The 23,549-nt window shown below is 46.1% G+C and overlaps 4 protein-coding genes across 4 annotated transcripts; 2 read left to right on the forward strand and 2 right to left on the reverse strand.

Annotated features, from left to right (window-relative positions):
* Positions 1-7,567: 7,567 nt before the first annotated feature.
* Positions 7,568-9,770, reverse strand: F5J12DRAFT_828698 (uncharacterized protein). The gene is made up of 4 exons (XM_051745636.1): positions 9,379-9,770; positions 8,630-9,326; positions 8,158-8,577; positions 7,568-8,103 (listed from the first exon to the last, which is right to left on the reverse strand). The coding sequence occupies exons 1-4, from the start codon at positions 9,682-9,684 to the stop codon at positions 7,601-7,603; spliced, it is 1,926 nt and encodes a 641-aa protein (XP_051600117.1). The 5' UTR covers positions 9,685-9,770; the 3' UTR covers positions 7,568-7,600.
* Positions 9,771-9,920: 150 nt separating this feature from the next.
* On the reverse strand, positions 9,921-13,083 carry F5J12DRAFT_905461 (uncharacterized protein; the record flags this gene model as incomplete). Its single annotated transcript, XM_051748661.1, has 12 exons — positions 9,921-10,079; positions 10,448-10,686; positions 10,741-10,838; positions 10,934-10,998; positions 11,041-11,292; positions 11,383-11,769; positions 11,827-11,979; positions 12,106-12,177; positions 12,248-12,487; positions 12,546-12,833; positions 12,880-12,962; positions 13,041-13,083. The coding sequence occupies 12 exons, from the start codon at positions 13,081-13,083 to the stop codon at positions 9,921-9,923; spliced, it is 2,079 nt and encodes a 692-aa protein (XP_051600118.1).
* Positions 13,084-14,650: 1,567 nt separating this feature from the next.
* Positions 14,651-16,210, forward strand: F5J12DRAFT_782574 (uncharacterized protein; the record flags this gene model as incomplete). The annotated part of the gene is made up of 8 exons (XM_051742740.1): positions 14,651-14,680; positions 14,729-15,090; positions 15,142-15,172; positions 15,219-15,523; positions 15,631-15,652; positions 15,750-15,797; positions 15,851-16,047; positions 16,111-16,210. 8 exons carry the CDS (start codon positions 14,651-14,653, stop codon positions 16,208-16,210), a joined length of 1,095 nt encoding a protein of 364 aa, XP_051600119.1.
* A 3,873-nt stretch (positions 16,211-20,083) lies between these two features.
* Positions 20,084-21,434, forward strand: F5J12DRAFT_892410 (uncharacterized protein; the record flags this gene model as incomplete). Its single annotated transcript, XM_051747576.1, has 6 exons — positions 20,084-20,158; positions 20,193-20,308; positions 20,374-20,479; positions 20,535-20,711; positions 20,855-20,971; positions 21,030-21,434. 6 exons carry the CDS (start codon positions 20,084-20,086, stop codon positions 21,432-21,434), a joined length of 996 nt encoding a protein of 331 aa, XP_051600120.1.
* Positions 21,435-23,549: the final 2,115 nt, after the last annotated feature.

Consider the following 23,549-nt stretch of genomic DNA (forward strand, 5'->3'; position numbering starts at 1 on the left):
ATTGAAAAAATTGGCTATGGCATGCCATGCTGATCACATTGCATCTGAACAATTGGGTTTTATCATGGATGCTGTGATTTACTTGAAGCTGCACCTTGAAGTGGGCTCCAACACTTCTGCCAGTGAATCTGTACAGCAGACTGCATTTCTTGACACAAATTCTGAGCAGGATTATGCTTTGGATGATGGTTGGCTGGACAATGTGGGGGATGAGTTGCCCACCTCAGATGGAACCCTGGCAGGACTGCAGGACAAATTGCTGCTTCCATCCACTCTTGGCATTGACACATGCCAAGCTCAAGGGCTTCAAAATCTTGCAGAAATGGAGCTGAAGCTTCACACAGGTCAAGCTAATGATGCACTACATGGCCTCTGTCTCACATTGGCAGAAAAGTCAGCTGTCTTTTGGGGGGTGGTGTGCACAGCTAAGAGCTATTCTATGAAAACTTGGGCCTGGGATATGATCCACACTATCAATGTCTCAGTAAGAAAACAGGCCATGATTTATAATCAATGCAAAGATGCCATGGTTACACTTGGCACAGGTGCAGATATCTTAGGATGTTATCAAGAGCTTCATAAAGAAGACCTGGCTGTGCAGACAGTGGCCTTCTCCCAAAATGCACAGGAGCACCACAGAACCCATCTTCCATGGTTTCAGTTGATCAACATCCCATGGGACACAGAATCAAAGAGTTGGATGTCTGAATGTATGTTGACCTTACTGTTCAACAGTGCTTTAAGGTTGATGAACTTTCTTCAATTAGTTTATCACATTCATTGGCTGCAAGCAAAATCCATCAAATATCATTGGGAAGAAGAGGAAGAGCTCATAATATCAGAATCTCAATGGGCTATAAGTTTCTTCAGATTTCAAGCAAAAGAATGGCATAAGATACAGATGGGAAGCAGCACTATTGCAGCTCCTGGGGTGTGGTATTCAAGGTTGGCTGAGCATGCCAAACACAAATGGCAGCCCATGAATGTGACTGATATTCAGTTTGTCCTGGAGAAAGACTTGTAATTAAATGTTAGCTCAATGTGAACCTGCAGTTTCTGTCCCCCACCCTTGCATTCTGCCCTGTAGTCGATGGGCAGGTCAGTGGGTACTTCACAGGAGATGTCCAGTGGCAAGCTAGCCCATTCATTCACCTTTCACATATTTTATTTCCATTGTGGATATGTCTGGTATACCATGAGAGTATGTATATTGTCCCCTGCCCTTGCATTCCACCCTGTAGCTGATGGGCAGGTCAGTGGGTACTTTGCAGGAGACATCCAGTGGCAAGCTAGCCCATTCATTCACCTTTCACATGTTTTATTTCCATTGTGGATATGTCTGGTATGACATGAGTATGTATTTCATCTGTCTTGAAAGGCTCATGCATCCATGGGCTGAGATGAATGGCAACAAACCATTGTTGGGAAACAGAATATTTATTGCTCACTGCAGAGGGTGAATTGGGCACTAGTGACTGGCTGAATGCCCTTGGTTGTATTTCCGTCTGCTAAGAAATATTTATCTGCTCATTTGCCAAGCTTCTGCCTATTGAAATACATTGGCTCCTGCAATAGCAGAATGCAACATTTTTCCCTGAATTGAACCTTGTGAATCTCACACTCCACTCATTTGCACATGTCCCACCTGTGGGCATACCTTGGATCCTACTTTAGCACAATGAGAATATTGCTTTGCATTTGTATCTGATGACCAATTGCTCTCAGCCTTGCATCTCACACAGTCTGCTCATTTTGAAGGGTTCCATCTATTAGGATCCATCAAATTCCATGTTAGCAGGTCAAGACAGTCCATATCAACCTTGCATATTGCACAGGCTGCTCATTTGGAAGGGTTCCATCTATCAGGATCCATGGAATGCTGTTTTTTCAGGCTGACACCTTCCTTTGCATTGTTATCCTATTATTAGCCATTATCTTGCTTTGTAACTCCCAAGTGAACACTGTAAATAGCATAGCTGCTTATTCACCAGGTGTCCATCTATTGGGATTCATCAGCAGCTGTATTAGCAGACTCAGATGCATCTATCAGGATCCACAGAATGCTGCAGGCTGACATCTTTCTTTGCATTGTTATCCTATTATTAGCTGTTATTGTGTTTTGTAAGTCCCAAGTGAACATTGTAAATAGCATGGCCTGCTCTTTGGGTTTTGTCTATCAGGTTCCATCAACTCCAGTTTTAGCAGAATGAGACCATCCCACTATCTCATTTTTTAAGTTTCATGTTAACTATTCTATATCACAAAGCCATGCATTTGCTAAGCTTCTGCCTATCAGGATACATCAGCAGTTGTTTTAGTGGAATGAGATTATCCTTCACAATTCTGTTGGCTGTCTAGCCATTGTCTTTTTCTCACTCTAAGTAAATGTTGAGTATATGATGCAGCTGCAGTGGTCAATTAAAATGCAAAATATAAAAAGACATTGTATATACCATGGAGGAGTAAAATTATAGACAGCCTCATTCACCCTGCTGTCCTATCCACTCTTGTCTCATTTGCCAGAGGCCCAAAGAGATCAATGAGGTCATCACCCAATGCTTGTCCATATATCTGAATATGCAGAGCCTCCAGCTCATGAGCCATCCTGTCCAGCATCTGCATGGTCTCATCCTGTTGTATTTGGAAATCATACATTTGATCTTTGTAGTATTGGTGGTGGGCCTCAGCATTGCAGAGTCAACATTCCAAATCTTCAATTCACTGTTTGATTGTGTTGGATGTTTGTGACACCTTGGTGATTGGGGCACAGATGGGTGATGGTGTGCTGGGAGTTGCAGTGGTTGTGAGTTGGATGGGTGCTGCTGTTGTTGATGGGCAGGTGTCTGCTTTGAATACAAGGGTTAATGACAATACTTAGTGTAAATGTGGAGTGATTAAACATACCTGCTACCATAGATTCCTCTACCTCCTGTGCAATGGATGGGCCAACCTCAATGATTGAATCCACTTGTACAGCAGCTGGGATTGGGTGGGAATCCCTGTGTTTGAATGCAGGAATATGAATCAGTGAATAACATTTGAGTCAGTGGTAAATACATGAAATTGGAAATGTACTGAGTGAAGATCCCTCAGGGATTGTCTTTCCCTGGTTGGAGGGCCCAACACCAGCATTGATGGCTTTGGAAGCCATTGAAATGTGTTGCTTTTGGGGATGTTCCCTTGGGCTTTGGGATTCTTGGGCCTTTATCATTGGGGACAGACTTTGAGCTCACTTTTTTCCCCTGGCTTGTGATGGATTCTATTGAGTTGGAGCAGTAATGCCACCTTTGGCATGGCTGCATCAAATCTTGCAACCATCACACAGGAAGCAGGACTTCCCAGGGTTCTTGTAGCATCAGATCTTGCATCTGCAGCACAACTTGCAGGAATGGGGGTCAGGGGAAGGTGTCCTTCTGGCAGCTATGGCAGCACAACCATATAGTCCATCTGATGGTGGACAAGGCTTGTGTTTCAATTGGCCTTGAGCAGGAATGTCATCTTCATTGTCAGTTTCTGCTGTTGCCTTTGTAGAGTGGGATCGACACCTGGATTGATGGGATGTTGTTTTCATGGCAGCTTGGTGCTTCTGCTTGCCATGTGCTGGTTCTTCCTCATCATCCTCCTTTTCTGGCACCTCATCTTCACCCTCATCATCCACCTCCATCCTGTGCAAGCTCTCCACTATCATTTGCTCCACCTCTGCCTCAGTTGCTTTCTGTTTTCCTTTGCCACTCATAGGCATTTCAGTCTCTTGAGCAGGTGGTGTTGGTGTTGGCATGACACAGGGCATAGGGAGGCCCAACCAGTGGTAGTTGTATCAACACTCGACAATGTTGAGCCACTTGTGGTTGGCGATGTCAGTTTTGAAAGGGCATAGGGTGGTCTTCCACTCAGGTCACAGGTGGTCAATCAAGCCAAGGTCATCATGCCACTTTAAGAATGTGTTGACACTGATGAGGGTCATTGGAATCTCATCTGTGCTAGCAATGAGGTCACATACAGTGTCCTGAATACATCAGTTAGTAAAAAAGTGTGATGACTCTATGACACACTAGTTCATCATTTATTGCCTTGATGGCACCTCTCCACTTCACAATCTTGTCTGCCTTTCCCAGCTTGCTACTTTCCATGATATCCTTGAAGTAAATTTGAAGTATGCAGTTGGCCACAGCATTGAGCTCAGGCAATTTCTTGAAGAGCTTGCAAGACAATGACAATGACATGTTTTTGATGATGAGACAATGGAGTAATTTGATGGTGAGAGTGGTGATGGTGATTGGAGAGTGGAAGAGTCAGAGGTTAAAGATGGACAATGAGATATGCAGATGTCGCATTTTTTATCCCACCTATGAATGATTCCCATAGTATGACAGTAATACTGGTACAAGTCCATAATCCTGAATGCATATATGAAGCAGAGACTCAGATAAAAATATTATGCATTGTTCTGCAATAACATTGCCATTTGTTTTGTGTGTTTCCCATCTGCTCCAATGGTGGAGTCCTGGCTTGCTACATAGACCAGCACCTGAGATTCCTACTGAATAGGCAAATCATCCAACATGAAACACAATTTATAGTGGGAAATTCTGATACTTCATAGTGCAAGAGGTTCCACTTTCTTCATTTCTTGTCTTCCTAGGCCCATCTTATAATGTGACAGGGGGATAACCCAATATGGATAGGCCTGTCCATTTGTGGTGAGCTATCTATGATACAACAGATTGGCCCACCTTATGTGGTGCCAAGGGTTTGTAATCCTGTGATGGACAGATTGGCCTGTCTTATGTTATAACACTGGTTTTTGTTTTCCCTTATCTGCTGCCTGAGAATACCATGGATGGGCCTGTCCTTATGTAGATCCCTTTGATCTCCCTTTCTGCTGCCTGAGAATGCCTTACACAGGCCATCCTTATGTAGATAGCTTGGATCTCCCTTTCTGCTGCCTAAGAATACCATACATGGACTTGTCCTTATGTTGTGACAGGGGTGCATCTTGCTAGATGGGCCTGTCCATTTGATATGATGATATACATGATACTACTGAAGGCCCATCTTTATGTTTCATCAGAGGTACATCTTACTGTGGACAGGCCTGTCCATATGTTGTGACAATATAAATAATACTACTGAAGGGCCCATCCATATGTTGTGACTCTATTAAATGATATTAGTGATGGGGCTGTCTTTATGTTTTGACAGGGTACATCTTACTGGGGCTGGGCCCACCCATATGTTGTGATGATATAAATAGTACTACTGAAGGGCCCATCCATATGTTGTGATGCTATACATGAGATTACTGATGGGCCTGTCCATATGTTGTAACAATATAAATAATATTACTGATGGGCCCATCCATACGTTGTGACTCTATTAAATGATACTAGTGATGGGCCTGTCTTTATGTTTTGACAGGGTACATCTTACTGGGGCTGGGCCTGCCCATATGTTGTGACAATATAAATAGTACTACTGAATGGCCCATCCATATGTTGTGATGCTATACATGAGATTACTGATGGGCCTGTCTTTATGTCTTGTCAGAGGTACATCTTACTGTGGATGGGCCCATCCATATGTTGCATAATACTACTGATGGGCCCAACCTTATGTTGTGACTCTATTAAATGATACTAGTGACAGCCCTGTCTTTATGTTTCAACAGTGGTACATCTTACTGTCAACAGGCCTGTCCATATGTTGTGACATTATGAAATGACATTACTGATAGGCCTGTCTTTATGTTGCAACAGGGGTATGGCTTATTATGAATGGGCCTGTCTAGATGTTGCAACACCATAAATGATATTACTCCTGGGCCCATCATTATGTTGCCAACTTTGTATTCTAATCATAGATGGGCCTGTCCTTATGTTGTGACCCTCTCCATGTTATGATAGGTGGGCCCACCTTAATGTTGCAACAGGGGTGTAACCTACCAGGATGGGCCCATCCATGTCTTACAGCAGCTCAGTATACTTAATTGGTCATGGGCCCATCTAAATGTTTCAACATCCTTACCCACCATGGGCCCTCCCATATGTTGTGGTAATGCACTTACAGGCCCATACATATGTTGCTCTCACTTTAGTCCCTTGGGCCTGTCCATGTGTACTGGCTAATCTATTTAGGTGGGCTCATCTTGGGGTCTATATAAGTGTTGGTGTTTTGGTGCACAGGCTTCCCATGTGTTGTGACTAAGTGTGACTACACTATGTGGCCTTGTCTCAAATGGTTGTGCTTGGAAAGATGCATGTTTAGTTGGGATGCCATCCACACTGGGATAGCTTCCCAGTCTCATCTTTTAACATCCCTCTGAATCTCAAACATCCATGATGTCACTCTTGCCATGATACTCTAACAGCTATGCCTTGTTCTCCAGTCTTTTCCCCTCTTACAACACCTTCAGCTTCAAGATGTGATCATCATGACAACCAGTGACCATGGGATAACCCCAGTGACACTGCATGACCTGCCTTTCCTGTGCATTTGGACACCCATCAATGCCTGTATTGTCTTCTTGGCAGTTTTACACATGCCTTCTCTCATCAATCTTGTGGTCATTGCATATGCTGTGCTGGAATTCAGTCCTGGTTGCATTGGCAAGCTAATGACTGGTATTCAGCTGACAGCACCTTGCCCATCATACCACAGTCTCAGTATGGACCACAACTGTGGCTGCCTCACTGTACAGCTGGGTCATGGGTGAGTGTTGAAGCCTGTCATGGAAGTGGTTTTCAGGAATTAGGCATGTCAACTTCCAGGAGGCAACTTTTTGGAAACTGTTGTGAGTCAAAGTGTGGCAAGGTGGTGAAAGCCAACCAAAACCAACACCAAAGACAAATAAAAGGTGAGTAGTGGTGTACCTCTGTGGAACCTGGAAGGCAGAAAAATCTAAAGTGGGGGAATTTCACTGGCAGGTGCTACTAGCTGAAATGCAGCAGTGAACTGTTGCAGAGGGGTGGTGAGAGTGTTGGGTACCAACTGTTGCAATTGAGATGGGGTGGAAGTTGAAGGCCACTGGGTTAGATTGAAGTTTGTTGCACAGAACTCAGTCTGAGGTAGGCTCCAATGGCTCTGATATCCATCCAGGGTAACAACCCCTTCACCCTGAACTGTAGAGGGACCCTTTGATTCTATTTCAGTGATATCACTGAATTCCTGGAGGTGCATACCTGACTAGTAGATGGGGTTTCTTGACCATAGGAATCAAGTAAGAGCTGAAGATGCCCTGGTAGTATGCAGGGAGCAACAAGAAGAAAGTGTACTTGCATTGACATCTGGCTAAGAGAGTGACTGGATGTCTGAGGAGTTGACTGTTTGTCATGCTCAACAACACCATTGTCAGAGGAGAGTGGTGGTCTTCAGATCACCAGCATCAGTTCTTGTGAGGATACAGGAGTTCAAAGTAATTTTTGTTAGAAAAAGCCACCAAGTCATTAAGCTATCAACATATTCTCTCTACAATTTAGATTTCTTAAATCACCACTCAATTTTTACGTCTGTAGCGAATTCCCAGCTCGATTTAGAAGCAGTTCCCCAGGGCATTTGCCCGCTGTGTAAGTACGAGAGGATGAGGCGGAAGGGAGCGACGAACCTAGTCGTTGTCGTCTTCGAAGTAGAGGTTAGCACCGGGGAACTGAGTCTTGATAACGTCCCAGAGCCAGTGCATTGGTGTCCCAAACGTGATTTCGGAGGAATAGGCTGGTCCCGTGCCACCGGTGAGGAGGGCGACGAACTTGCCGAGGGCGTCGACGATGATGGATCCAGAGTCCCCGCCCCTAGAGAACGGACCGGAGACGGTATCATAGGGGTAGACTGCTACTTCCACCGAATCGCGGCTGCCCAGGGCGCAGTAGCGGCGAACATGAGACTCAAATCCATTCAAACAGCCAATCGTGGTGAGCGTGGTGAGACCGCGTTTTATAACGTATCGCATGGGGTCGCCTTCGCGGTCTCGGTTATTCGGCGTGCGAATCTCCTCTGCAGAGAGAATGCCTCGGAGCTTGAGGAGACGGTCGACTGGGTAATCGAAATCGGACGACGCATCGACGGGAGGGTACATCAAGCTAATAAACTTGCCGGGGCCGATCTCAGGGCCTGGAACATGAACAGTTAGATTAGACACCTTCAGCTAGACGGATCATCACGCACCTAAGTCGAGCACGTTGCCCCTGCAGTTTTTCAAGAACTTCTTCTTGTCGAGCTCGATGACACAAACATCCAACGTATAACTGTGAGGGGAGGCATGGACACTGACGGGAGGTGCCCAGACGACGTGTCCAATGATCCGGTCCTTCGGGCTCGTCCACTCCGTCTTCATCTTCACAAAGAAATTCTTGAGCGCCTCAATCGTCTCTCGTGTCTTGGGCAGCTGGCGTCGAGTCACCTCCAGCTCCTTTGCCGCCTGCTTAGCGGTAGGGCCATCGCCCTCCGCCCTAGCCGTTAACGTCGTAGCCCGCCGCTCCAAGATACCAACCGTGTGGTTCATGATGTCGATATGGTCCTGGATAGACGCGAGGAAGTCATTAAAATCTTTGCTGCCCATGAGGACGACCTCCTTCTTGGGCCCGGCTTTGTAGGTGTAGTCAGAATTGCGCTCATCTTCTCGGGGAAAAGAACGTACCGACGTAGGAGTATGCATTATTACCTTCGTTTTCAGGGAACAGGACGTGGCGGGCGGTGACGGCGTACAGATCTTGACCCACTTTGAAGTAGAAACCCAATTTTCCCAGGCTATAGAGCGTCTCGAAGCCAGCAATAGGCAGGCTAAGTGACGTAGTCACGGGATCGATGACGGCCTTGAGGGGATCGAAATCCCAGACGGGTGCGAACAGTTCAGGACCACTGGAACCATTAGCCACTGACTCACGGTACGCAACATCGACGTCAGAAATGCCGTGCTCCTTGAGGAAATCGAGGATGTCGTTGGAAGATTTGAATGCCACCTCGCCGGTAAGAGTATCGGGCAAGACTCCCACCCAAATCGTGACGGGTGTGGTAACCACTGTCCTGGGCGGCAAAAACCCGATGTCGGGGTCATACTCGTCGGTCCCGTCATCTTCGTCGTCCTCATTCTCCTGGTCATCCTCGTCGTCCTCATTCTCCTGGTCATCCTCGTCATCCTCATTCTCCTGATCGTCCTCGTCGTCCTCATTCTCCTGGTCATCCTTGTCGTCCTCATTCTCCTGGTCATCCTCGTCGTCCTTGTCCTCCTCCTCATCTTCCTCATCTTCATTCTCCTCGTTGTGCTTGACCCAGCTGAAACGAACAAGGTCGACAGATGAGAACTGGATGTTTCGCCGGTCGAGAAGTCTGACAACCTAGGAACAAATGTGAGTCCGCAGATTGCTGCGCTTCGAGAAGGTCACGAACCTCAGAACGAATCGTGGGCCACAGATCGCCCTTGCCAAGTATGTGGTGGTCATAAACTGGCCGAAGCTTCATGTGACGAGGATGTTGCTCTGGCCCCGAGGGCGCTGGGAAGACATCCTTGGACGTCCGAAAGATCAACTTGGGACCCCGGTGCCTGGGGCCCCGGAGACCAAAATAGTAAAGGTAGGCCTCGAGCTCAGGGACTTCGTGGGGAGAGGAGCGGGAGGAGTCGTTCTCCAAGAGACTGTTGTGGTCAGAGGAGTTGTTTATACCGCCGTCGTTGGATAGGGTGACATTGCCAATCATGTTGGTGTAAATGGCGCACTCTTCGTCGAACGGTGGTGAGTAGACATGATCCACTAGAGGAGGTTCAGTATCGTCAGCGAGAATGATCAGCTTAGTTTGGTAATTGTCCCACAAAGAATCCAGGTGAAGAAACCCCAAAAAAAGTCAGTTTATTCCGAAAAATTTGCAGGTGGCTGTGCTTACAGCCACTGCAAATTCGCTGACTAAGCAGAAGGTGTGCGTGCGAGAAAGTCAGTTTATTCCGAAAAATTGGCAGGTGGCGGTGCGTGGGAGCTGCAAATTTTGGACCGGCCTCCCAGCCACAGCGGCTCGCCCTCGGCGGCGGGGACGACCGTTCGGAGTGTCTGACGCCTCGTGACGGCACCGGCATCGTCGATCGTGGCGTGGGAGGTGCGCTAGGGTGCGCTACATCTATAAAACCACTGAAATGAACACTTAACTTGACAGCCTTACGGGTGGTTATGTGGTGTGAGATCGCGACTTGTGATTGGTGGAGATCAATGTAGTTCCACTTGATATCTCCGAAGGGTAATAATTACAGAGATAAGGTGTAGGTATCATGATTACGGGGATAAGATACAAGAATCACTCGGCTACAAGGGACAATGAAGTTGGGGCAGCAGCAGCCCTTCTACTATTGTGATGCTACAAACAACTACTCAGCCAGAATGTGGTATGTCTCTTTATCTGCAAATGTGTTTAAATAATATTGGTTGTATGCCTCCATACAAGTCTCACTGCATGCATCCACTCCCAGAAGTACTGTGTTGTAGACAGGTACCAGTTCCACAGCATGAATAACATTGGTCAATGGGATGATGCCACTTGCACCTGTGGAAGAAGGGGGAATATGTTGAACTCTGTATAGTCTGACCCTGCCATTTTGCTCAGGCAGCCAGACAATGTGAAAATAACAGACATAAATGAGAGGGATGGGGCCAAGATAAACAGGAAGTTCCTTCTTTGTCTTCAGCATGAATATTGCCTGCACCTGAGCAACATCTAGGAAAAGAGTCAGTAATGTTTTCTTGGAGTTATAATGTAGGGTATGCATACCAAAGTTCACATCATCATTCACATGCTTCAACAACACTGCATCACAGTTTCCAAGAGGGTGAGAATCTGAGGGAGGGAAGGCCTGAACAGCCTGGCTTCTGCATATGTATCGTGTCCAGAATGATGAGTGCAGTTGAATAATTTATTCCATAGAGAAATCATGCCATGAGCATCCCAGTGCTTGGTCAGACACCCACACAAAGCAGCAGAGATGTAGTCGGATATTACCTGTGGGAGGTCTGGGAGTTCATATGTCACCTGCATTTCAGATACCATCAGTGTTGCACAGTCAGGGAGGACTGTGACATGGAATGCAAATGCTCCACTTGACAATGAAAAGCATTTGGGGTCATTGAAGTGATTTTGAAAAGGCCAAGGTCTTTGGAACATAGTCTCTTTCTCCAGAAGAACATGATTGATAGAAGATAATGCCAGGTCCACACTGGTAACTTCCTCATTTTTGACCATAATTGCAGTGTCAAGTGCCAAATCCAAACTGCAGAGTAAGATGTAAAGGTCAAAGGAGTGGATAGTTTCCTTGTGATTGAGGAGCTCAACAACTTGATCAATGAATGTGTTGCTCCATCAGTTCATCCGCTCAAAGGGTGTCTTGCAGTGGGTGATCAGGAGCTGCTCAGTCACATTTGCTGTGTATTGGATGAGAGTGCCATTCTCCTTGATGTGGCAAGCAAAGGTGTGCATAAGTTCCAGTTTTGGGATGTTGAAGTTGTCCATGGAGCCCTTGGCTCCCCTTTGAGCCCCTGCATCAAGAATGGAGTGTTTAGTGGTGTGGAATGCCTGCAAGGTGGCAGTCATTGATGCGATAGACAAGTTGGTGTGGATAGGTTGTTGTGCCCTATAAATGAACTCCACCATGGAGCAAACAGCATAGATGAATAGAGGTGGAATGGTGCCATCTAACATGGGGATGATGGTCCTCTCAATATCACGATGGTCTCTGCCCATCATCTGCTTCACATGTGAGATGCCAGAAGCAAAATGCCTGATGCCAACATGCTTGTGTTGAATCTTGTATCATGTATCAAGCAGGTGATTGCTGGCAGCTTCCTTGGACCATTTGAGAACATGGTCAAAAAAGAACTTACAACAAGTGTGGAGAATTTCCCCCACCAAGAAGTGTGCAGGGTCAGCAAACTTCCAGTCCCTCCAGAAAGGGTGGTGCATGCCCAGTAACTTCTCTGCTTTGGCAGCCTTCTGGAAAGAGGGGATGTTCCATGCCTGGGTATGTGTGCACAAATCAACAATCTGCTGCAGTGTGTATGAGCCAGTTCATGGATTTTGGGGTACACTGTCACTGAAGTCAGAGAGTACTGTGGTGGTGATAGGGGAAGAATTTTTGGCAACACAAGCAACTAGCTGTTGCTTGGGAAGATCTGCAATATATGTGACTAGAGGGGTAAAACAGTTTGAGTAAAGCTGGTTGGGTCTGTGAGATTGATACCATCTGATGTGACTGTCTTGAGAGAGGCAAAAACGATGTCCATACACTGGTGAAAAAAGCATGAAGAATTGTTTGGAAATCTGGGTGAACCTCGAAGACAGGAACTGGCATGAAAGCAATGCAGCGCCATGCATGAGATGATGCCTGCATCCTCACATCAGACTGGATGTTGCCAATCATAATAAAGACTGGGTGCATTTCCAGCCCTCCAGTGTGCCTCGTCACTGGGGTTTTGTCAGAGGCAATAATGATTGGAGTGATGGTTGCACCCTGAGGAAGCTGCACCTGAAAAAAAAAACAAAGATAAGTGACAAGGCAGTCACCAAGCATAATCTGCATGTACTTGGATGTCAAATGCATGTGTTGCTGTGAAAAACTCACTATACTCCCTTTCCAGTCCTTGAAAGACCATGTGTGGGTCATAGGTCATGAAGTTTGTGAAGATGGGATTGGAGAAAAGATCCTTGACAACCTCGAGGGCATCCTGCCATATGAGCTGAATGGGGTGCATGGATTTATAGCCTTTGAACTCTACTGTAGTCCTGCGCCATTGTGGGCCATGAGGCAAACTTGCCATCCACCCAAGCAATTGATCTGCTGATTTAAATGATGGTTTAACCTGAGTTTTGAACTAAGGATATCATTAGCAACAAAAATCAGAGTCTCAATAGCCTTACCCATTTGAGCTTGAGAAACTGATTCATCTGTGATTGAGTGAAGTTCAATGCCAGGAACTTTGCCAGTTCCCATTCACCCTCATCTGCAAAGGGATAGTACAGTTGATTTTGACATCACCTTTCATGTTCGCTAGCCTTCATCCAGTCAAGGAAAGTGTCACCTCTATTGTAGATATATCCAGAGGTTGGATAATAGTGACCCATAATGTCGTTCTCCTCGAATCCACACTGGAAGGCTGGTGGTACAGGAATGTGCTGCACTGGGATTGCATCAGTACAGGCCCCCCCTTCAGTTTTGAGGTGATTTAGTAATGCAGCAGGTGAAGGAAATATCACCTGACATCCAGGACAATCAAAGGTGAGGCTGTTACCATTATCACTCATAGATGCCATGATACTACAGATGAGAGGTTAGTGTTGCTTGTTACTCTGAAATTCTCTAAGTCCTTCAATTTCTGACAGAAACTCTGCTACATGGCAATGATAACATATCTGGTGAGAGTATGATTATGACTGCTATGTCTGCTGGCACTGTACCCTCAGTCCCCCAACTGTCATTGTCTCCACACTCCTTGTCTGAACCTAGTCCAAAAACTGATTTCTCACCACTGCTTGTTCATAACAACATCCTTTTTTCACCACTGCACAAACATCCAAGCCTGAGCCACTTCAATAAAGAGAGACAAGAAGAGCTGTTGAATGCACTGCCCAGAAGGAGCATCATATCACTGACTTCACACTCTTCCATGTCTCCTCACAGCTCAAGTCCCTCTCTCTGGAGGCACATCCTAGAGGCACAAAGCCACATGCATACCAAGTACCACCCATACAGAAAGCAAGCAGCCCCACCCCCCCTGGAGCTTTGCTTTGCTGTGAGAACCATTGGTTGATCATCTCACACTGATTTGTCACTTGAAGATGTACACAAGGTAAGTTATTGTCATATGTGTGGGGCACTACTAATGAATGAAACCAAGGGACATGACTTTCTATGTCATGATTTGTCACAATTGCCTGACAATGTTCTTGTCAATGCCATACTCACAAAGCATGCATTCCAGGATTGTATATCACAGTGGGTCTCTCAGACCTTGGCAGAGATAGAGTTTATTGAGTGGCAGAGGGATTTATTGACTGAAGTTCACACAGCAGCTTGGGAAACTCTGGCAACTGCTGAATCACAGTTGGCAATGTTGATGGATATTTTTGACCAACATGACCTGCAGGATGCCAAAGATGACATGGTGTTTTACCATGCTGTATATGCTGATGAACTTGTCACATTCATGATCTAGCAACTCAGACAGAACAGTTGGAATCTTTCATGGATGAGAGGTCACCATCCCCTGACGAGCATGTCGAGGACAACCCTGACCATGACAATGATACTTGTGGGATGCTGTTCACAGGGTTACTATCCTCTGACAATGATGAGGCTGAATAATGGCATGTCTTCACTTAATCTTCTGACTCATGACTGATTCAATATATTCATAGGTTGCATAGTTATGTCCTTGTGAAGAATTTGTACTGAGTATTGTGAGTTTGAACTGTTTCAGTCAGCATCACAAATTTACTCATCTGACATTCTGATAGGTAGATAAGTTTACACTTCTTTTTTGTTTTGTTACCGCACTATCTGTATTCATCGGTTCTTTACTTGCTGAAATCCATCACCTTATTCCTGTTTGGTCATGCCCAATTAAGATGGATTGTGATGGATAAGTAGCTCGCAGCATCCACTGTCTGCTACTCTGCTCCTCTGACTGCCATGTCGAGACATAGGCCAAACAGTAACAGGGTATGTTTTATCTATCTACTGCTGTGATGATCCTAATATTTCAGAAAGGCTTTCCCTAGGCTGCCTGTAGGGTCAAACTTGAATCCCAGTGGCAACAACATGTCAAGCCAACTAAACCTCGAGGGCGAGCAGGCTGTGGATCCATCATTTCTGCATCAGGGACCAGGGTACCTAATGATGAACCCCTATCCCTTCAATTACCAGACTCTGTCAATGACTGAACCTCATCAACTGTTGTCTAGCAGCTGGGTAGACAGGCTCTCTGCCCATGCACCACCTGGTGGCCCATCTGTGGGCAGTTACCACACCCACCACTCTGCCCATTCACCACCTGGTGGCCCATCTTCATGTGGTTACCACACCTATCAAGACACTCACCCACCTGCCTCCTTACTCAGCTCTGCCCAAAGGTACATGCTGGCAACCGCACCAAGTCAACCAGGTGTGCAATCCACAAATAGATATTCAAACTCACTCACCAATGTTATCCATGTAAGTACACTGTACTCATATTCAACTAATTTCTAATAGCTCTTAGACTCAAGGCAATCAGGAGATCAGTCGGCCTCAGTGCCAACACTGTGTCACAATGCCTCTGACTCCACCTCCTCCTGCATCAGTGGGTGCAGTTGCCAATGCAACTGCACCATCTGATGGCTATATGGCCGATGCTGCACTTGTTCCTGTGACAGTAACCAAACAAGAGCGAGGGCAGATTGTGGACCAAGCAAAAAAAGAAGTACAAAAATACATGTTCGCTGTGGACACTGTGCCAATGAAGAATGTGTGCACTGAATGTGTGAAAGCAGCCATCCAAAAAGCCACACACTGTCATTGGAGGAGGTATGTTGTTGCCTGCAGTATGTTTCCCTGGCTGATATCTTCCTGACTTTACCAAGTTCATCATGAACCACTACATATAGATAATGATGTAATTGGTGCAATGACAGCAATCCACTGGTCATTCAAACAGTATGCATTCTGTCATGTCCAATGTGACTATGGCCTTCGTCTTCCATTAGGGAGTGTCCATTCTGAAGTTGACCACAAGAATGTTCAAGTCTGACAGCTCCTCACTGATCTCACTTTCCTTAAACCCTGGCATTATCAACCAATGGTATGTGCACATTCCTATAATTCTTATGTCATCAAATGACTCCAGTACTCTAGCAACCAACAGAGGATCCCTATACTGCAACAAATGAAGGCCTATTTGAGCATGAGTTATTCACAGATATCATCATCAACATCCTCTTCCTGAGCCCAGGACAGCTATACAAGGCCATCAACAAGGACTCAATGGATCCCCTTTGCACTTTGGCAGGAACTGCCATCTATGCTGCCCTCAAGGATCATTGGAATGGTGTGTATGTAGAAAGTGCCATTCACACAGATATCTGGTGTGATGTATACTGTGATCTTATGGCTAGCATTTCTAAGCTGCAGGAGAGTGCTGTTGAGAGTGCAAGATTGTCTGAGATGCAGAGGGCAATCATCAAGAGAGGTTACATATTGATTGATGTACAATGATTTTGTAGCTGACATCAGTTGATAAGATCACTTCTTTACATCTAGTCTGGCTAAGCTGAAGATAATCTCCAAATAAGTTGAAACCCACTGCCAATGTATCATGCCCTGGACTACTCCCAAACAGGAATCCATAAGTGCTCATATACAATGTTTTGCAGAATTTTGGTTTGCTGATGTAGGGTGTGCTCAGGACATGGAAGCAACACATGGTGGGGGACTTATGGTCTCAGGCACGTTATGATCAGGGTCCGAGCATGGAGAGTGGGACATCCCTGCATGATGCTGATTGCTTAGAGACAGGACCTCCTGTCCATTGTGTTTGACAACTGTGTGATTCAGATGGAGGGGATGTGGGTGCAGGGGCACCACCATTAAATTTACATCAATAGTTGATCACTTTTGCAGTCAGCAGCTAGTATTTGGCCTTTGGGCATTCTCATTCAGTGGGGGGAAGGGAAACTTTGTATGCTACCATGCTGTTGTTGACAGCTGTCAATTCGACTTGGCAACATGTCTCAATAGTTTTTGGCTGAATTTGTTCTTGGCTGGTACTACACATCCGCAAGACAGTCAAATTACAGCATGCGCTTCAGACAGTTTTTGAATTGTTTGAGAGCTTGGCACACACTGTTACCAATGCTAAGCACTCTAATGTTGCTCTTAGAGCACTAAGCAATTTGCAGATGCCCATACTGAGCTGTAGCTGGGATACGTGGCATTGTCTTGTAATAGTACAGTATATTTGTATTCATCAAGGCCAAAAATCCACAGCCTCTGTGCTCATCATACAATATATATTTCACTGAATGCTGAAGCTGAAGCGCTGAGTACTGCATAACTGAGTGACCATGTGGTGGAGTGCATTAGTCAAGTGTGTAAAACCCCTTGCCCTGCTTCTGTAATACTGTAATGGCTACATGTTGCACCTTGATGGTGACCTCAAGGTCTTGTCCCATTTGGTGCATTTGTATATTTTACTAACTTGTTTGCCAATCTGGCCAGCCCAGTTGTAAGTCTGCATGCCAATTTCCCATTGTAAAGTGACTTTACAGCACTTTATAATTACTTACAGTACTTTACAGCTTGAACTGGCTTGTAGCCTCGAGGCAGATGCACTAAACATAAGCCATTAGGGCAGGTTTGGGCTATCATGACTCCCAACTGTGTATACACTGGCAGGGGCCTTCCTCTTCCCTCCCCAAAGTCCATTTGACATCCCCTGACATCCCCTGGCCTTTGTTGCCATCAATGGCCATTTGCAGTGAGTACCTGCCAGCAAGCATTTCAGCATGCTACATCTGACAGCTCACAGCACTATCAAGCACAATTCCTTGGCCAAGCATGCTCACTAGCGGGAATGCACCCTCAAGATTCCACCTGATTCATCTCTCAGTGAGTCCCTTTCATCAGCCACCAGTACTAGTGCCTCCACTGATGGTTTCGAAACATAGATCGCTTGTATCAAGTATATCCATCCTCACACCATGGCCCAGGCATTCAACTGGCTAGTGGCCATACTCATATTTGTCAGCTGGGCATTGGCCTATGCCTACATCAGCTGGCTCTCTCATTCTCCCCCTGTTGACATCCTCCTAACAAGTCCTCCACATCTGCCACACATGAGAGTCTCTGAACTATGGCCTGTCCATGACAGTTCTTTTCTGCCATTTCATTGGCATGGTTATACTGACCAGACATAGCTTCTTGCACCTGCAGCAAGGCCTTACATACTTGGCCAGCTGGCTGCTGAAGTGTTTGACCCATCCAGCAATGAAGAAGGTGTTTGATTGCTCACAGTGGGAGTCAATGCCAGGTTAGTAGCCTACCATCCATGGTCTGCTTTGTCCCTCACAGATGACATATCAGCAGTGCGTGGATGCATTTGCTAGTCAATGTGTTTTCATGGCATCAAGCTGGTACAGGACAATCACATGAAATGGATACTATCCTCTGCCATCTTTCCACTGTGAGTCAAAGTGTGGTTCAGTGGTGAAAACCAACCAAAACCAACACAAAAGACAATGAAAGCGAGTGGTGGTGTGCCTGTGTGGTACCTAGATGGTAGAACCTGTTCTTTGGGAGGGTTTTTGCAAGCTACAACACTCAAAGATGAGTGCTGAGGGTTGGGGGTGCTCCTGACGAAGAGGGAGCAAGAATGTGATAGAAAGCAATAGGGTAGACTGCTGTCAGCCTACAGAAGGATGGATGGTGACTTAATTCGATGTCCTAAGCTGTACTGAGCTCAGGGAGGGCTTGGAGCAAAGTATATAGATGATAGATGATGATAAGCAAAGTAGATGATAGCTAGACCCTTAATAAAGTCTCAACTATCGAAGCTGATGAATGACTTACTGAGAGATGATAAATTGCGAGCAAGAGGGGCTCTCTGATGTCTTTTTTTTTTGCTACCTAAGTACAGTGACTTATATACAGTACAGGGGCGTTGCCTATGGAAAACAAGGTGCAAACACTTGGTAAGTGATTGGTAACTGATGAGTAAGGAATGTAAGCAATGGGTAATCGTCTTGGAAAGCATTGGTAAGCATTGGTAAGGATAAGTAAGCCAAAAAGCAAAGAATCAGTAAGCAAAGTCAAAAGATTGGTAAGTATTGGCAATAGGTGAGTCAAAGACAGTCAGAATGTCACAGTATGAGTCAAGCAATGTCAGGAACTGGGAAAGTGCACTGGAATCACATTAGGGGGAGGCTGTGCATGTCACATCTTGAAGAGATCACTTCTAGGCCAAAGTGGGATGACAGAGAGGCAGCACTGATCTGATGCCGATATAGTACATCCAAAAGCGGACAGGGTGAGTCAGATGTCAACAGGGGTCAAGCTTTGGGGGTCTGTGGGGTGACAGGAGCATAGGGGATTGCAACTTTCCCCCCCAAACCATCCTCTCAGTGAAGCAAATAAAAACTTCATGAATGAGGCTCTGTTGGAAGAGAGGATGAAGGGGGAGCATCTTCCACTGTATCTTGCAACAAGGAGGCAAGATGTGCATCATACTCGTCATGGATGCGATCAGGGAGAGTGGAGAACAGTAAATTATACTGTATCTGTCACAACTTTGGAAGAATGATGGATGAGACTGGTATGAAGATGTTGCAGGGGGCAGGGAGGAAGGATCCATATGCTTCTTGGACTGGAGAGACTGAAACAACCACATAAGACCTTTCCAAGTGAATGACAGACCTGAGGCGACCAAAGAACATCCTCCTGGAGGTCATACTGACAAAAAGAACACGCTGTCCAAGCTGGATGGGCTGAGAGGGGGCAGATGAGGGTGGGATGTACCAGGACGCTTCAGGACGGAAGCTGGTAGGAAATCCTGGTAGATATATGTAGCCATGGTCCCTAGCAAAGGGGACAAGTGAAATGACTGATGTGGAGGCAGCCATATCAGAAGAATTAGTGAAATGAGCATCTTTTGGAGGGAGTGCTGTAGAAACGTGTGGAGTGCGCATATCCTTTCCAATCTTGGAAGGTAGGATCGCATGGCTGAGCACTACAAGCGAGTGTGGGAATGGTTTCGGTGTCTGCAGAACTGGTGGAGATACGTCGAAAACCAGAATGCCGTACACGGGCACTTAAGAACTTTATTGGCGCTTAACTTGCCTCCTCCTTTTTCTTTGCTATTGACAACTTGATCTTGTGTGAGGGATGACTGCCAACATTGCTGGCTGTCCTTCCTCACATGAGGGCTATGGTCTTCACCTCCATTCATCAGCTATATCCATGTCCACCTCACCAAACACCTTTGGTGTGTGACACCACTCTGTCTCGCATGCTACTTCACCCTTACTTTGTCTTCAATGGGCCAGACTGCCCCCAACTCAAGAGAGGAGAAGACATTGTGGGTTTGACCTCCCCATGTCTTCTTGTGCAGCGCTTTCAAGAGCTGCTGATAATGTGTGGTTTCAACTGGCACATGGCAAGTCATTTTCTGTATATATTTCAATGGGTGCTAACATGACATCAGGCTCCAGGAGAGGCAGAGGTGGAACTTGCTTGTCTTCAATCTTGCAGACTCATCAATGCTGTCATAATGCCATACAACAATGCACTATTGTTTGGCATGACCCATGTTGTCCACAGGTAGGTTTACTCAAATGTGCAAATGTAGCTGGTGTGACTGATGGTAGCAACTTGCATTCTGGCAGGTTTGAAGACATGCAAGTTTACTCCTCAGAAGCCATAGAAGATTTTGCCGGCCCTGAATGGGGGGACCTCCATTTGATCACACTGATGGGTAGTATAGATGATGATGTGTGTGCCATATTCCGCATGCCAAAGGTGTCATCAAAACTGACTTAGTTCATAGACAGGTTGCCAGTGGTGCAGTGTGGATGTTGCCTGTCAGTTAGTACACTATGGCTTTGGAAGGACCCTCTTCCAAGCTGCTATCATGCTCCAATTTGTCGAGTTTATGGAGTTTGTCACCAAGTGGCATAATGATGTCTGTGAAGTGTTGAGGACAGACCTCAGCACCTCCTTGGATGTAGGTACCATGAACTTGCCTGCATCATCAAGGAGGAACATGTCAAATTCCCTGACACTGCCATACTGGCAATGTACCTATTACCTCTCACATCATGGTTGGATGGTGGACATCCCCCCATTGCCTTCATGATGTCTTGTCAGCCTAATCTCACCTCCCTGGCAGCATTCTGCTCACAGTGTCTCAGCTGGTCACTGGATACCATCCAGTCAAGATTGATTGATGCTTTTGCTGGTGCAGCTATGCATGCACTTCTATGGGTGAGTCTCGCAGCCATACTAAATATGCCTGTCCAACCTCATCATCTACCATATACAGCTCCCAGGTAACATTGATGGTGAAGAGCTGCAACATGGCCTTCAGGTCATAAGCTACTTCAACAAGCCACTGCCCACCTATAGGCTCTCTGTGCTGAGTTGGCCCCTAGCAATGCCAGTGGACATGGATCAGTCACCACTGGGTGAGGATGCTAATGATGATGCATTCTATGAAATAGAAGTCCCAACAGTCATGTTGGAGCACTTAAGGCCTGACTTAGTACAAGACCCTATCCATCCATCCTCCCAGTTGTCTCATGTGCAGTTGGTGGATGAGGATGCTGGTCATCAGCCATTTGAGTCCATAGTTAACCTGGTTGCATTGTCTCCTGAAGCTGGAGTGATCAACCTGACAGGTGGTGAGGAGACACAAACTGGCATTGTTGATCTCATGAGTGAGGACTAGTTCATGCCTAGCACTTTTTGTAGCATTGTATCAGTTTGTGAGTCACACATTCTGTGCACTGTTCATCCCATCCCTTACACAATTCAAAGCTGTTTGCTGTGCACTGTGACTTCTGTTGTGTGATGTCATCACCTCCAACCTTGCTTGCAACCAGTCTTGGCCAATGTGCACAAGAGCACTTGAAGGAGGACAACAATAACTTGCAGGTGAGTACATGCATCAGGCAGCGGAGTGTAGAAGGATTGGCATCGATGACAGCTCCCCAACAGCTCCCTAGAGTTGCAAGTGAAGCTTGATGAAGAATATGCTCACCCCATACTGGACCATCACAAGGTGTGGGTTTTTTCTTCTTCCTTTTCCTTTTATTTTTTCCCTTGTGCAGACTGCCTTTCTTCCCACCTCCCAATGAATTGCCAGGTCTGCGCAAGTCTGCCTCGTTCACTTCCCTGCCCCCTCTTGTTCTTGTGCTGCATATTTAGCACCCAGACTCGACCTGATGACTGCCTCAGCTTGTGTTGTTACCCAGATCATTATGAACCCAGTCATGCTCACTGTGATCTCATTCTAGGTAATTCTCCTTGCCTTGCTTGCTTTCGACAGCCTTACTCCCACCTCTCAGCAAATTTCCAGGTCTGCATGAACAGGTTTTATCTAATGATGTCTTGTCAAGGTGCTGGAGGATGTCATATCCACCTCCCAGGCTTCCTCTGCACCCCCACCTACTTTCATTGGCATCAAAGACCTGTCAGCCAAAACCATATCTGCATTGTCTTCCTCCACACCCCCACCTATGCTCATCAGCATCAAAGATATTTCAGCCAAAACTGCATCCACATTGTCTTCCTCAGGGTACCCCTCAATCTGCCAGCATCCAAGATCTGACAGCCAAAATAGGACCCATGTCATCTTCGCCAGGGTACTTTTTGATCCATCAGTGCCAAAGACTTGTCAAAGAAGTATCTGTGTTCATTGGACCCCTTTTCACCAGCCAGGCCTCTTCAGCTGATGCTCCATCATGATAGAGCAACTGATTGGACCCTCACCATGGCATATATTGCCAGTCACATTGCTGAGAGCTTCAAGACAGATCTCTTTGTAATCTGGAGCAAAGACAACTCAGAGAAACTAGTTTGTTCATTGTCATGTGTTAGATGGTGGGGACAAGGATAATGATGGACAGGCTGCAGTCGAAGAATACATCTTCCTTCACCAACTCAAGAACTTGATGAGGGATCCATCAAGATGAAGGAGCAGGTTTTGGACACTGACCATGTCAACTTGGAGCTGGTGGACATGCATTCCAGGTGTCAACTTCACTCATGCATACCCCAACAGCTGCATTGAGATCTTCAACATGCTTGGGATTGAAGCCATGCATGCAGCAAGCAAGGAGTCATCAAATTTGACAGTTCATACATGAACTACCACTACCTGGCATCACTCTGTGACCTCATGACCCATTGTAGAGTGCTCATAGCAATCACTTGTCATGGTATTAACCATGCTGGCACTGGTGCCTTGATGTGTTTCTCGTTTGAGGAAACAGTGGAGATTTTGATGGAAGCCACTGCCACTGGCAAAAAGGATGGCTGTCACAGCATCACAGAAAATGTTATGTTCAGCCAGCTTGCACCTACAGGTACAGGTGCATTTGATGTCACTCTGGACATTGATGTGCTGAAAAATGCCATCACTGACTACCATTTGCCAGTGCAAAACTTACTTGCTGCCCATGCAGTTGGCAGCATGACACCAGGCCAAGCAGTGATGACACTGTATGACACAAACTCCCCTGCATGGTCAGAGAGTAACTTCAAGGGTGAATCAGCAATGTTCTCACCACTTACTGTCAATGGCAGCCAACTTTTCATTCCCCAGATACAGTGTGAGTCAAAGTGTGGTTCAGTGGTGAAAACCAACCAAAACCAACACAAAAGAAAAAAAGAGCGAGTGGTGGTGTGCCTGTGTGGTACCTAGATGGTAGAACCTGTTCTTTGGGAGGGTTTTTGCAAGCTACAACACTCAAAGACAAGTGCTGAGGGTTGGGGGTGCTCCTGATGAAGAAGAAGCAGGAATGTGAGAGAATGCAATAGGGTAGACTGCTGTCAGCCTACA

This window comes from Pisolithus orientalis (genome assembly GCF_024613125.1).
Source record: "Pisolithus orientalis strain OTSU chromosome Unknown F5J12scaffold_13, whole genome shotgun sequence".
NCBI classification, from domain to species: Eukaryota; Fungi; Basidiomycota; class Agaricomycetes; order Boletales; family Pisolithaceae; genus Pisolithus; species Pisolithus orientalis.